This window comes from Corapipo altera, unplaced genomic scaffold, assembly GCF_003945725.1.
Source record: "Corapipo altera isolate COAL_440 unplaced genomic scaffold, ASM394572v1 62, whole genome shotgun sequence".
Classification (NCBI taxonomy): Eukaryota; Metazoa; Chordata; class Aves; order Passeriformes; family Pipridae; genus Corapipo; species Corapipo altera.
In genome coordinates this window covers 614,793-629,391 of record NW_020884894.1, presented here as the reverse complement: position 1 = coordinate 629,391, position 14,599 = coordinate 614,793, and the positions used below count along the sequence as shown (strand labels likewise).

The window sequence follows — 14,599 nt, the reverse complement described above, 5'->3', positions numbered from 1 at the left end:
CAAAGCTGATTCCACAAAGGAAAAATTTCAGAAGCAAGTCATCATCTCCCTAAGGCATGGTGGCTGGGAGAGCATGAGGCACTGAACCACTGCACTGAAGCCACTGATGTACAGTGATGGCTGATTCAAAGAGCACTTGAAAAAGACCACGGTAAGACAACCATCAAAACTGAGAATGCACACATGGATGGCTTGTCAAATCCTTGAAACAACAGTTGCAAGAAGCCATACAACATCCAGTGCACCTTACAAGCATCATCCAAGACCCCAGCACAGTACTATTATGTTAAAAAAGGCTTAGATGAAGGTATGAGAACGAAACACAGGCAGCTTTCCTTACCAGCACTTCTGCTATGTCATAACAACAGGTAGATCTCTATCATGGAAGCAGTGATGCAAGCCACTGTTTAGGAAGCCAGGATGCCTTGTGTGACATAATATCTGATTTACCACTCCACATGCACTCCTTGGGTCTCAGCTGCACCACCACAGGAGCATAAAGATAGCTTTAAGAAGGTTTTAAAAATGTCGGAAGGACAGGACAGGAGAAGCATCTGTTAAATTCTTTCATTTAATAATATCTTGAACTTGCTAATTATTTGGCAGAGTAAAATAAATTGATACAAATTACTTCATTTTATCATTAGAAATACAGTTACTGGACACCCTCATAAAACAGAAACAGGAAGTCGCATAGGCATAAACATATTATTTACTCTAGTGATTGCTTTGTAGTGCAAATCTATTCTAAGCTCTTGTGTTTGCACCTGACAATGTGTTTACACCTCTGGTATGTCCAGTGTACAGTCTTGAAATCAGTCTTGTTTTTACTTATAATTCTGCTGTGTAAAAAGAGCAAAGAACACATTGTAAAATTCTGTTTACTTTGCCACATGTATAGAGTAGGTTTTTTTTAAATCTAAGGTTAATGTATTTCAAACTGTATCAAGCAAAACAACTGGAGAATCATGTTGGGCTGTGGTAGGAGATCATAACTACCAAGTTTTTTCCTACAACAGATAAATAGCATGATATCCCCATATTTACATGACTGCCTAGTATCATCATCATTTCATCCATACGCTTACCAAGAACCCACAAAAGTAACAGCATTAACCTACTAGAGCAAACAAGATGATTATTTTTCCAGGCCTAATAAAATTGTTCTTTATTTAAAGAAAGTAAATAGAGGACTGCTAATCCCCTATCAGGTAAACAGTATACTGATAAAAGTACAGTTTAACAAAAGCATTTTTATTAATAAGAAAGTAATACTGAACTACAGTATCCTAAACCATTCAAAAGTCAACTATTTGTATAAGCCATACAACTATAAAGAGAGTAGTATAAAAAGAACAGCAAATGAATATGATCTGCTCTGGAAATAAGCTACTTCAACATTCAGCAATTGATTCCTGCGTGGTTTTAACACTATTTTTCATATCAAAATTAGACAGTTAATCAATATTGAGGTGCTTGAATATGTCCTGAACCTACAAACCTTTATATAATTCAGAGACTTTGAATACAGAAGTTGTCCCATTGGGAATAGAAAGGATGATTCATAAAGCTCAGGTTGTTTCCATGCATGGATTCCTTGCAAAAAAACAAAACAAAACAAAACAAAAACCAACCAACAAACAGCAATAAAACCACACCACAAAACAAACCAAAAAAACCCTACCTTATTACTTTGGATGTATAAAGCTATTTAGATTTTAGGTCTCTATCTAGATAATTTTTCTCATATTAACTGCTTACAGAATTACAGGATAAACTAAATCCACTTGAAGTGCCAAACACAGCAGAGTTTCTCTTGAAAAAATTTCATAAGGAAAGCAAAAGGAGAGATGAAGACACCTTGCCTCAAGTGACCAAAACCATATGCATATAGACTACATTTTCCACAAAACCTACCCTACTAGTAATGTTATGTCTTTTCAGCCTTTTGTTAGGTTGCCCAACTGATCAGAATTCTTCAGAATATTCAATGTAAAGAAAGAAAATCCAAACGTAAATGTGTCTGTCCAAGAAATATTCTGTGTTAACATAATTTTACAGAACCATCAATATGTACTTGGTAAAGGAGACGAGGAAAGCCAGGAGATACCCATGCTGTGCCTCTGCAGCTCTCACCTCAGCCAGCAGCTAAGACCTCTGGTCCCTTATTTCAGAGGTTCTCAGCCCAAATCCTGGCATTTCATCTCAACATACACTTCATTTTTAACTTCACTAAGTCACCATCCACTGTCTTTCATATTAGTTTTAGCCCTCACAAGTCTTTGGCCAGGAATGACAATACATGGCTGCAGTGACCCAGACAGTAAGAAGGGCTATGGTAGCAAAAATAAAACATGGCATTGATAACAATTTCTGCCATGAAATGCCAAGGGCAGGCCTGATGTAATGCCCATGGAAGTAAGTGAAAGATGCCCACACTGAATGAGTCTCCTATGAGCATAAACAAGGCTGAAATACAAGAGTTAAGGAAAAAAAATAAAAAAGAAAAAACAGTATATGTCTATTGATTTTTTTTCTAAATCAAGCTTAAAGGGACATTAAAGGATACTTTCAACTTGCAATTTTTGAGAATGGACTGCTTTTCTTTTCCCTCTTGCTTTTCAACAAAACATGAGCTGCTGGGCAAACCGGTCATGCAGGAGTAAACAGCGAACACTGACATCAAGAGCTGGCAAATGAACTATACAAACTGAAAACTAGATGAACTCCTTAAAACTTTTTTCATTTTCAATTATAAATTAATATTGTCTAATTTTAGTAGCACACCTTTCTCCAACAGAGTTCAGTCTGTAGCACTGGTCAATCATACTTCCAAGCACTCGGATCGTAAGACTCAGTTATTTTTAATGTGATGAAAACAGTATTTTCAGCTAATCTGCCCATTACTGTGAAGTGTCTGAAGAAGTTCATGAAAACATCTGTTCAGCTATTCAAGGTACCTGAGCAGAAACAGCTGTGTAATAGTCTCCCTTTTTAGTTTTGGTAGTTAAGCAACCCTGTAATGCCTGTGTTTTTCAATATATTGTTTCAGGTATAAACAGAATTTGGACTGTTTTGACATGTGCTAACATGCAGTGGAAAAATATGAAATAGAAATCTTGTTACAAAAATAAATAATGAATACCTGGCAGCAAGCATGATCTCATCAAAGTCTTCATCTGAACAGAGCACAGAGGCAAAGACCAGAAAGCTCTTGTGTGACATTGTTATCTAAAGTCCTGATTAGATTTTCACCTCAGAGTTCTCAATTTTGGTAGCAATCATTGCAAAGATACTATGGTGACTGGCACTCTATAAATACATCACAGACAGGTACCAGTACAGAAGATGACGATCAGATAAGAGTTTGAAGCATTTGAAAATTCAACCCTGCCATTAGGTCTGTATAACAGTCCTCAATTTTACGGCAGTGGAAACGTGATTACAGATAAAAAGGTAGGATTAGTGCTGTACGAATTCTTCTCCTCTTAAATTAGATTATCATCATTCAAAAGCATTACTTAGGTTTTTAGGGAGTGTCAGAATTCAACAAATACATAGGCATGTATTAACTGTAAATTTAATAAAAGCTGCAGCGCAAACCACAGGTCACAGATTGACTGGCCTTGCTTTGTCAGACACTGCACAAAACTGCAACAAATGAGTCACACAACTGACAGCTGATGCAAGCCACCCTCATCTCGAGTATCTGCCAAAGAACAGAAGCTGTTATTTCCCGTATTTCTATTTCAGATTTTATTAGAAAATCCTGATAATTCCTTATCAGGTTTGGCTGGACTCGATACCTCTGCATGAAACACAACATTTGATGCAGGTGATACTACGGGAATGAGGCTCTTGACAACCCAGTGGATTTGGTCAATATTTCCTCACTCCAGAGCCAGACAGTGAGTGGGTATCCATGTCCATGACATGCACACATCAGAGTTGTAATTGCTAAAAAATATCATTATTTTAAAAAACACACATACTAGTCATTTCCACACATACCTTAAGTACTCCAAATATCTCTAAGCATTAAATTTAAACTCTTTGTATATTACTGTACATTATTACAATCATCTTACTAAAACCCATTGTAGAGAAAACATCTAAAAATATTTTAAACATCCACTTCTACTAAGTATATTCCATATACAAGCAACTCTCTATGTCTTGATAACAAATGGTACATTCTGTAGAGGAGCTGCAGAAAATTTTACACTGCACAATCCAATCAGTATCATCACAGGTGCTCATTCGGAGCAGCACAGGTTCTTGCACAGTTGCTGCCTTTGGCATGCAGGGGTTTTCTTTCACAGCCTGCTCTTCAGCTACATCATAAAACCTCTGGGGTGACTGCTCCTGAAAAACAGTCTAATGCAAGGTAGGGTGATGATACAAACTATTATTTGCATTCTGGTGGACATACTCATATGATCATTGCACTTCCTCTTCCAAGGACTAGGAATCATATATCCAACACTTTTAGTTCTGGATTAGACAGACAAATATTTTGGGATCTATTTTGCTCCCTAGCAGTAGCTGCCTGCATAGTCCTGAGGTTTTGAGATACTTAAGGCAGGGGGCAGCTGCTCTGGGAAAGAAGCAGTTCAGCACACTACTGTGCCAGAAGATCAGTAGAAAATACTGAAGATAAAATGCCATTTACTGAGCTGATACTGCAACAGGAATTTCCAAATCCCTCACCTAAACTGTCTCCAGCAAGACCTATACTTGTGTCTCTGCTATTCACCTCTACTTTAGGGGAGCTCCTTGGTGCTTTCTACACTCTCCCATCACCTGAGGCCACCTTTGTCAGGGTCAGGCTGTAGGTACATGTATGACCACAGCACACAACAGCCTCCAGTCACCAGAGATCACCCCATCTGCACCAGAGCAGAGCCCAGATGTAAATGAGCATATTTGCAGGGCAGATGATGAGTGAGCATGGAGCTTTCTATCTTAACAGCATACATGCACCCATTGTCTCTCACCATCTGCTATAGGAGAGGAAAACCTATGCATATATAGCCACACTAAATTTGCAAGAGTGAGTTTCAATCGTTTGCATAACTGTAATCCATTTTTTCCTAACAACACACACTAATAGGAATGACTTAGAGCCCCAGTTTAGTATACCACTAAACTACTGCTGTCTTTGCTTTACCTCTGGAAGAATAAGATAAACTTCCCAAGCTTCCTTTGTAAAATGAAAAATATTTCAGCAAAAAACATCAAGCTCTGACATTCTCATACGTATGCAAGTGCCTGAATTAAGGTATGTATGTTTGAAATTTGTATCCTTCAAGGACAATCTGTGCAGGAGAGATAAACATTATAAAATGTAGACAGCTAAATAATGAAGTAAGGATTCTGGAATTTAATATAATGATAACTCAAGCACTGAGCTGTATGTGTTTAGGTTTTGGAGTTTTCTTTTTCCCTTTTTTTGAACTGCATTATAAGAATTACAGTTCCTTTAACAAAAAAAAAATGTATGTGCTAGGATGAATAGTAGTTCCCTAAATATTTTTAGTACAAGACATGTAATTTACTCAATAAGTGAAAAAGTTTGTTTAGAAAAAGCTACTCAACTGTAGTGAATGTCCAAAATCATTCTCCATCTGCAGAACCATAAAAGGGCTCAAAACAGAAGCAGAATGTTTTACAACAGCTGGTCTCTTTCAACTTTCTGAAATTTTTATAGCTGTTTTTGGTGAATTTTTTTTAGCATACCGCAGCAGGATTCTTCTAGAAGCAGGCAGCCCATGATTTCACTTGTGCAATTCCACGAAGCAGAGGTGGATCACTGTTATCCCGAACCACCACCGGTCAGACACATGCAGGGTCAAGTTGTGTACTCTCACACCAGGACTGAAAACTTATCAAATATGGCCCTGATCCAGCAAAGCACTTAAGCACATGCTTTACTTTAAACATGTAAGTAATCCTATTAGAGTAAATGAGATTCAGCATAAACCACTGGACTGAATCTCAGAATACCTTGGTTGTGGCCCTGATTATGTCAGTGACCGACTGTGTAACCTTGGACAAATCACTGCACTTCTGTGTCTTTATTTCCTCTTTTGCCCTCTACATGTGTACACCATATTGCAAACCATCTCAACAAAAATAATGCCAATGAATCTTCTAGAAACTGCTGTAGTACAAACGATAGCAGGGATACTTATGTACATCATCCTGTTTTCAATTGTTTGTCATATACTCAAAAGTAATGCTCCTCCCAAAAAACCACAGTGAGATCCCTTATCCTTAGGTCTACTTATCCAGTACTGACAACTGATTTCAAAAGCACAACATTGCTCTTAAGCAACAGTGGGGATGGAATACAACTGAAGGGTACCTGCAGGTCGGGGCCAGGACAGTTCCTGGGCCTGTTCCAAGCCCAGGACTCAGGCTGCAGTTCCTCTCCCACCACTGACCCTTGCTTACTGGGCACCCTGAGATCCCAAGTCCTGCCTGGGGATTCACAGGTCAGTCTGCCACATTCCTGCTGGTGCTGTACCTACTGAAGGAAAAAAAACCGTACAGTCCTGGTAAATTCTGTTTAAAGCATGCAGGTGGAAGGCAGCATTGTCTCATAATCCATTTGCACTAAAAGGCTTTATGTTTGATATTTTTAGACACCGTGATACAAGATAAAATCTTCCACACGTAAGCCATATGCCATCGACTCCATGTCTTAATGATCCTGAGAATATTTTCACATAAATAATTCTGCTTTTGCACCTATATACAAGCACACAGTGTTTACTCTTGCCATCACACTGCTTCCCGGCAGTTGTCACTGGCAATGTCACTGTCACAAGGAGAATATGGATTCAGCTCCTAACAATGAAGCAGGCACGGATGAGTGGGCAGGATACTCAAATGAGTTTCAGAAAGACTTGAGGTGAAATACTGTCCCTAGTGAAATCAATAACAGTTCTCCCATTTACTTCAGCAGAGTAAATATTTCAGCTCTTTTTTTTCTGTGCCTTCTGGTCATCTCAGTGCCTAACACAGTAATCATTTATTTTCCTTAGGAACACAGGGAAAAGGACAGAATACAAGAAAAGCAAGATAGGGAGGCAAGATTTCAAAATAAATGTACTCTTTTTATCACGGTAATTAAAAAACCCCAAAACTTACAATGATTCCTTTGGTTACAGATTATAAACAAGGTAGAAAATCAGACTGGATTAACAGAGTTAAGACCATCCTTTCTAGGAACTCATTCACGAACTCCTTCTCTGTCCTTGGAACACCTGTGTACCATGTTGCTGTTTTCCCAGCTGAGCCAATGAAGAGCTCACAGCAACAGCAACACAATTTCGTGTGCTGTCAGTCTGCTCTGGATTAGGCCTTTTGCATACAAAGATATCTATTATAAGACGCAAGCATCATGAGCTGCCCTCTGTTAATTAAAATATTTTCTGCTGCAGACTGGAAGCCTAGCCTGCAAGATACTTGCCAAAATTATGTTCAGGAGTACAGCAACTGAAAAGTGTTTCTGTGCAGGTCAAAAGTTAGTTACTCTTGACTTTTCCTGAATGCATGCTCTGTCCTCATCGTGCGACGAAGGGGAATACAGTCAAAAGGTTATAAATAACTATGCACTTGCAGCAAGTTAAAGGCCACAATAATGTACTAGTTTTCAGAATATATTAAAAATTTTGGACGTAAAAAATACATTAAAAAGAAAGCATACAGTAGCCTGTACCTGAAAAAAATGCAAAACAGGAAAGTCACTGAACAAGTGAAATTTACAGTAAAACACGCTGCTTGTCGGTAAGTGCTGCAAGTTTCCAAAATCAGCCGGCGTATCAGACAACAGCGGGCATTTACAATGCATTTGAGACCTCTCGGAGTCCTTAGCAGCGCTCAGAGTTGGCGCTGACATTTCATCTTTGATTCACGCTCCCGTGTCTTCCCCGATCCCGGACTAACAAAGCCGCGCTCCCGGAGCCCCGCGCAGGGCGCATGCGCGAGGCCGGGCCGTGCATCGCCACTCACGGCGGGGACGGACAAGGGGCGGCCACCGAACCCCTGCCAAAACTTCAGCACCCACCGGCCAGGATGGACACGAGCGACACAACAGTCCGCCCACGACACCTATTTCACAAGCCATCTCTCTAGGAGAAAGTTTTCTCCAGCTACTATTTGAACCCACATTACTTCTCTCTCTGAAAGTGATCTTTGTATTTCGGCAAACTTTATTCGTTTGGAAAGGATTCTCTAAAAAAACCCCAGGGTTTAACAGCAGCTTAGACTTCGCGCAGCACCCTTCTTTTCCCCAGCATCTCATGCAGTGCCTCACAAAAGGCCCCAGAGGTTGGACAAACACAGCACCAGGAAAAACACAGTGTGAAAGGGATCTTTATGTGCATGTGTGAGGGCCCAGTGCTAATAGCTCAATGTGCTATTGACACATCACAGTGCAAACAGCTAAGTCTTTTTCAAAATAGCATGAGTCACAGTGTCATTCTTAACTTTGCCTTTCGCAGATTGGAGTAATTTGTGAAACAAATCATCCCCGTATTATTAAAACATATTTCTGTAAACGAACGTAGACACTGGGAAATGACTATTGCTTCTGACTGTAACGTTTACTCCAAACGCTGCACATGCCGCAGAGAAGGTGCGAATAGACAGAAGGGGTACTGCAACTTCTCTGACAACCCTCGCCAAACCAGAGCGTTAGTTACCTTCCCGTGCCAGCAGCTGATGTACTTTTAGATAATACTCCCGTTTGTATAATCCTCTAGTTAGAAACTGGCCGTAACGGAGCCGGAATGAGCCGAAAGAACAGAGCAGATGAAGGCTCCTTTCCCTGCTCGCAGGGCCGCCCGAGCCCCATCGGGCTGTGCCCGACGCGCCGGGGAAAGTTCGGCAAGTCCCAACCCCACCGCGAACGCTGCGCGCTCCGGACCCTTTGTTCCCGGGCCATGGGGAGCAGGATCGGCTCCCCGAGCTCCTCCCGGCTCTGCCTGCGGTCCGCACCCATCGGAACTGCCCGAGCACCGACCCGAGGGCGGGTCCCGGGGGGCGAGCCCCGCCGGGGCCGCGGCAGGAGGAGGCGCTCGGCCCCGAGCTTCGGTCCCGCCGACCACAACTTTCCATGCCCGGGTGTCCCCCGGGCCCGCGGAGAGCGGTACCCAGCCCGGGCTCCGGGCATCCCCCAGCCCCGAGCCTCCCCGCCCCGACGGAGCACGAACTCCGGCTCCCGGGGAATCGGCCCGGGCAGCAGTACGAGGAATTAACGCCCGCGGGAATAATCACCTTGTTGTAGTTGTAGTAACCCAAACACTGGGCAAAGTCCAGGTTGGAGGGGTCTCCGGGGAGCGCGCTGCCCGCCGTAGCCGGGTAAAATCTTACATCCATGCTGGAGATTTGGTCCAAGAAGTGCACTTGGAGAGACCGCCGGGAGGTTTAATAGATCCACCTTCAAGTGCCTTCCCCGGGGCAGGGGCACTGGCAAACCGCCGAGGGAGCGGAGCTGCGGGGCGCCGAGCCCGCCCGAGAGCGGGGACGAGCGAGGGCCGGGGGGCGGCGGGGACAGCGGGGGAAAGAGGCGGCGGAAAAGTGCAGGTAAACAAGGAGGAGAAGAGAGAAGGATGAGAGGAGAGGTGGGCGGCGGACCCCAGGTGGGTGCCCGTCCACCTCGGAGGGAGGAGGGGAGGGGAGGGAAGGAGGGAGGGCAGGGGAGCGGGAAGGAGGGAGGGAGGGAGGGCTGTTGTTTTTTAAAAGCTCAGTGCCAAGCCACGGGCTTTGCCTCCGCATTCAGGAGCAGCTGCTGTACACAAAGGAGCCACGCGCCCGGCGCGGACGGACGGACGGACGGACGGACGGACCGGCCGCCGCTGCCCGCCCGACAAAGGCGGGGGGGGACCGTCCCCGCCGCGGGGCCGGGGGAGCGGGACACGGCGGGGCCACCCCGGGCTGCCGGGGAGGGGGGCGGCTACCCCGGACTTGGTGCAACACGGGCTGCGCTGGCCGGGCCGGGCTGCGGGGCGAAGTGCCGAGCGACCGGCGCCGCGCTGGCAGCGCTCCCCGGGAGGAGCGGCCGGGCCCGCGCCCCTCCCCGCCCCGCCGCGCCCCTCCCGCCGCCCGCCCGCCGCCCCCCCCGCCCGGTGCGGGGCCGGAGCGGGGACGGGAGCGGCAGCTGCGCTTCCCATGGCTGTCCTCGCTCCTCGAAGGTTCCAGGTGAGTAACTTTCACCGCTTCCACCAGTTTTCTGCCTTTTTTTTTTTTTTTTTTGGTAATGCACTTTATCGATTGACACCGCTGCCTTGCTGCGTCAGGTTGGTGGCAGAAGAAAGGAGATTTTTCTAGCGTACTGTCAAGAGAAGGACTTTAAACCATAGTAGCCTGCCTCACAGAAACCTCCCCGAACTCGCAAAGTCTCTGGGTGGTGAGTCAAAGCAATCTGCTAATAACCCAAATTTGTTTAGCCAGTCATAGGCACTGCCCTCCCCTATCTGCTCCTTTGCATGGATTTTTCCTGACCTGAAATCCCGCTCCAGAACTTTTGGAGGAAACACTAAAGCAGTACAAAGGCCACTTAACCTCATTACTTGTGCCCTGCAGACACGGTGCGAGGAAGAAGGATGAAAATACGTCCTTCACTCAAGGCTTCTGTGACGGGGAGAACATCACCTTTTGAGTCTAGAACAGATTCCTGGGCAGTTATAATGCAACTAAAAGTGCACCCCAGACTGAATTTACTCCATCTGGTTGCAAAATAGCAATGACAGCACAAGTATACAAGGTTTAACTCTACAACAGCAGCAAGACCTTCTCGGAAGGTCTCTGCATCTCTGCGTGGCTGCCAAGGACAGACATCCTGGTCCGATGCTCAGTCCCACTTCTGACTGACACCTGTCTCAAGAGCTTAGTGCCCCACACTTCCTCTCTAGGCGTGATTCTGCACAGTCTAGACACCTTGGAGCAAACTGTAAAACAGTCAATAGCTACAACATGTAAAAAGGGAACATCTTCCCATCTCCATTCCTAGAAATCTTATGTTCAATATTTATGGTTGCACAAGTAGTTCCTGGTAGCACAGGACATACCAAATCACCTTTATTCCGGATATTGATTCTGATGTATCACACTTTGAAGTGAAGATCTCTAGTATGTACTGAGAGCAGAATTAAACACACACATTTGTACTTACATGGAATATTCCGAATTTAACTCTCTAGAAAACTGGGCAGAAAATGGGCAAATTCCTCGATAGCAAAGATAATAGGCATATTCTGTTAAATAGCTAATCCAATTTCATATTCATTGTGTCAACCATTTTTAACCAAAGGGGGAAAAAACCCTGCAAGATGTACTCTGTTGCTAGAAGGAAAATGGTTAAGGAATGTACAGCGCAGAGTGTTCGCACAAGCACACCCCATACCTGTGGCAAAAATTATTTATGCTCCTGAGAGAAGCAAATTGTTCAGAAAAAGACACTGAAGCTGTTTCAGAATGCAACATAGCATTAGAGCATTTCTTTGACACAGCGACAGAAAAGTGGTAGCGTACAGGCACAGAAAACACTTTTCAACTGAGGTTAATAAAGTAATACCTACTTTGTTTTATTCTTTGGGTGACAAACATTTCCATAGACCCAAACGTACATGTTGGAATAAGCAGATTCTCAGGTAGAGAAACAGATCATTGGCATCAAGTTTTGGGGTGCTCTGCTATATGAATACAGCTATTTCCAGACTGCTTATCTCTAGGTCTCTACACTTTTAATAAAAACCGAAAGCACATTCCCACTGAATCCAGAGGGAAACTACTTCAGTAAGGAACGAACAGCAAATGGTTCCGAGTTTAGGATTTGGGTCCATTGCCATACTGAGCAGCCACTGAAAGGCTGCTACAGACCTGTGTGATATATGGGCAGCACATGGCCTGCTTTGGCTGCTGCACAGCTCCTTCCTGGCAAGGCAGCCCCAGCTGACCAGCCCAACTCATCTGTTCTGTCCCTCTGCTGGAGCAGTGGCCTCTGCTCTGGGGCCAGAAAAGGGAGCCTGTGGAGCAGAGGTGGCCGGTGGGAGGCACACCAGGTGCTCCATGGGCAGGTGGCTGCTGCCGCTGGGTTAGGAGGGTTAAGTTCAGGAGTGATGTAAACAATGATAAGTTTAAAAATTCTCATGGGATATACAGTTTCCAACACAGTTGCTTCTGAAAATAAGAGTAATACCTCAAAATATTCCATTTTGACATCACTGGCTCAGAAAGTTAATGTAAAATTGAAATGGAAAAAGTAAGAGTTGAAAAAAGTAATTTTGCTCAAGTTCAGCAAAACACTTATCCCCAAAATAGAAGTTAATGAAAAGTCTTGAAATACTGTTTATACATTTTTGAAACTAAAACATTGAAATTTTATATTTCCAACAACAACAATAAAAATCCAATCCCTGATCATAATCTTGCTTTGTTACCTCTGCCTAGTACCCAAAGTAAGTCTTTTGCAGTCTTTTAGGAAGACCGCAGTGAAATTAATAAGTGATCTAAATGATCTAAAGAAAAACTGAAGAGAAACTGGGATATATATGCTAATTTATTTTTCTTTTTAAATAAAATGTGATTTTATGTGATATGATACTAGAGAAAATTTTACAAACTAAAGAATTAGGCAAGTGTGTGTTTTCCTTTTTCAGCGCCTCTCTAATATAGTAACCTCTGCTAGACTTTTAATCCATATACATGACGTCATACCTGTTTGTTAGTCACAATATATTTGTCTCAGGAGTACATTAGAGATGGAATACGAGCCAAAGCATTTATAACTTTCTGTACATAATGCTTGAAAGGGGTCCAAACAAACTCAGGCTATTCTCTTTAAGTTCCTTCAGTAAAACTCTGGCTTTGGAATTCTACTTTTAATTTTTTTTTTCTTTCAGAGTAGTTGGAAGTATGAAGTAAATATTCCTAAATATTTTGAGTAAATATTCCCTTCTCTTCTGCTGGTTTAATGAAAGCAAGTGGAAACCTACAGGAAGTGGAGTACTCCAGTAATTTCCCTGGTCCTGGGTAGCCTTGATTTCGAAGAAACTTTTTGAAAAACCTTGTTCCATAAAGGTTTGAATGTATACCTACTGGTGCCAGCAATTATGATTCAGTCAGCAACACACAAACAGTGACTCTGTTCCATCTTCAGCTATACTTTCTTCTGACTCATCATCACAATTCAATTTTAAAAGCCATTAAGAACACTCAAACTGCTTTTCTGATGTAAGAACAGAAATTGTATTGAGTGAATCAGTCATATACAAACTTGAAAGTGTGCCTGCACAAATTCTCACTGCTGCCCAGAAACCTTTCACAGGTAAATAGAAATGTTCCAGTCCTGACTGATTCCCACAAAAGCCTGGTGAGTCTTTTTCTTTTTGTACCAGGACAAACTGGTACCTTTTACAGCCTCTGCAAACTACTTTGCAAACCTTATGTCAGTCTGCCAATCTGTAACATGGAAATAGTTATCAGAGGCTCAGTAACTTTTTTTTTTTGTTGTCACCATACAGAAGTCAAAGGCACTGGAAGATTTACTCCCACAAATCACAGGGTCAGGAAGGAACCTTAGAGATAAGAGCAAACACAGCAGGTCCCTAACACCCAAATGCTAAGATAGCCAGCCAAGTCCTCCACCAGCCCTGCCCCTCAGCAAGCCCCTGTCCCTGACCACACAGTTCCCTCCCAGTGGCAGACAGCAAGCATGGAAGGGGGCAGGAAAATGAGGAAGAAGGGGTGGAACAAGCCAAAGCTGGACTGGAATTCTTTGTTCCAGTTTTACAGTGCAAAGTCAGCATTAAGAAGACCTGAAATTCATATCCACAGTGCAGGGTCCATATGTATTTCCCCAGCCCATTCAGCAGGTTTAGGGGAAGGTGGTTGGATTTACACTGGGCAGTGAGTGGGAGTAACAACCAAATTCTTAGGAGGTTCAATACCAACTTTTACTTGCAATTCTCAGAACATTCAAGTAGAATAAGGTACTTGGCAAATTTGAAAACATTCAGACAAAATAAGTAAGGCACTTTGCAGACCTTAACTCAGCAAACTTTAACTTATCTATACACAACAAGGCACTTGGTAGAATTCTTTGGTCTGCCTTACAAGATATTTTGCAAAGAAGAAGGTAGGAGAAGAAAGAGAAAGAAAAGGGGAGAAAGAGAAGTAGAAAGTCATCACCTTAGGATCCAGTGTGCTCTCAGCTGCTTCCCAATCCCAGGCAGGGAGCTCAGCCTCGGCGTCCCTGTCACTGTCCTTGGATCTGCTCTGGTCCTCTGGGGCCTTCCCCAGATGTACCTGTGCATCCATATTTCCCGTGGGGCTCTCCTGTCTCCTACAGCATGTCTGTTGGCTTCTGTAAGAACTGGGAGGAACAAGAGGAGATGGAGAAACAGCATCCCTGATGTCACCTGTTAAGGAAAAGTGTCTTAGCCCTTCACCCCAGAGGACATGTGCAGGATGGAAGGGCACAAAACAAAAGGAGTGGAATACAGGAGAAAATAAAGACAGCACCAACCAGGCCTGGTTTAGAAAAGAATCTAAAGGCTCCTCAAATCAATAGAGAGTCCCTTTAATTGAT

General features: G+C 43.4%; 1 protein-coding gene across 4 annotated transcripts in view; it reads right to left on the bottom strand.

The window, feature by feature from the left end:
- Nucleotides 1–14,336, bottom strand: part of TOX3 (TOX high mobility group box family member 3) — a 77,722-nt gene extending 63,386 nt beyond the window's left edge. For 2 of the 4 annotated variants that reach the window (XM_027647029.1, XM_027647030.1), the window contains exon 1: nucleotides 14,200–14,336. In XM_027647029.1, coding sequence (XP_027502830.1) covers nucleotides 14,200–14,328 — 129 coding nt within the window. In that variant the 5' untranslated portion in view covers nucleotides 14,329–14,336. Of the gene's footprint in view, nucleotides 1–9,285; nucleotides 9,964–14,199 lie in introns of those variants that run through there. The other 2 variants (XM_027647031.1, XM_027647032.1) reach the window with 2 other exon arrangements.
- Between the last annotated feature and the right edge of the window lie 263 nt (nucleotides 14,337–14,599).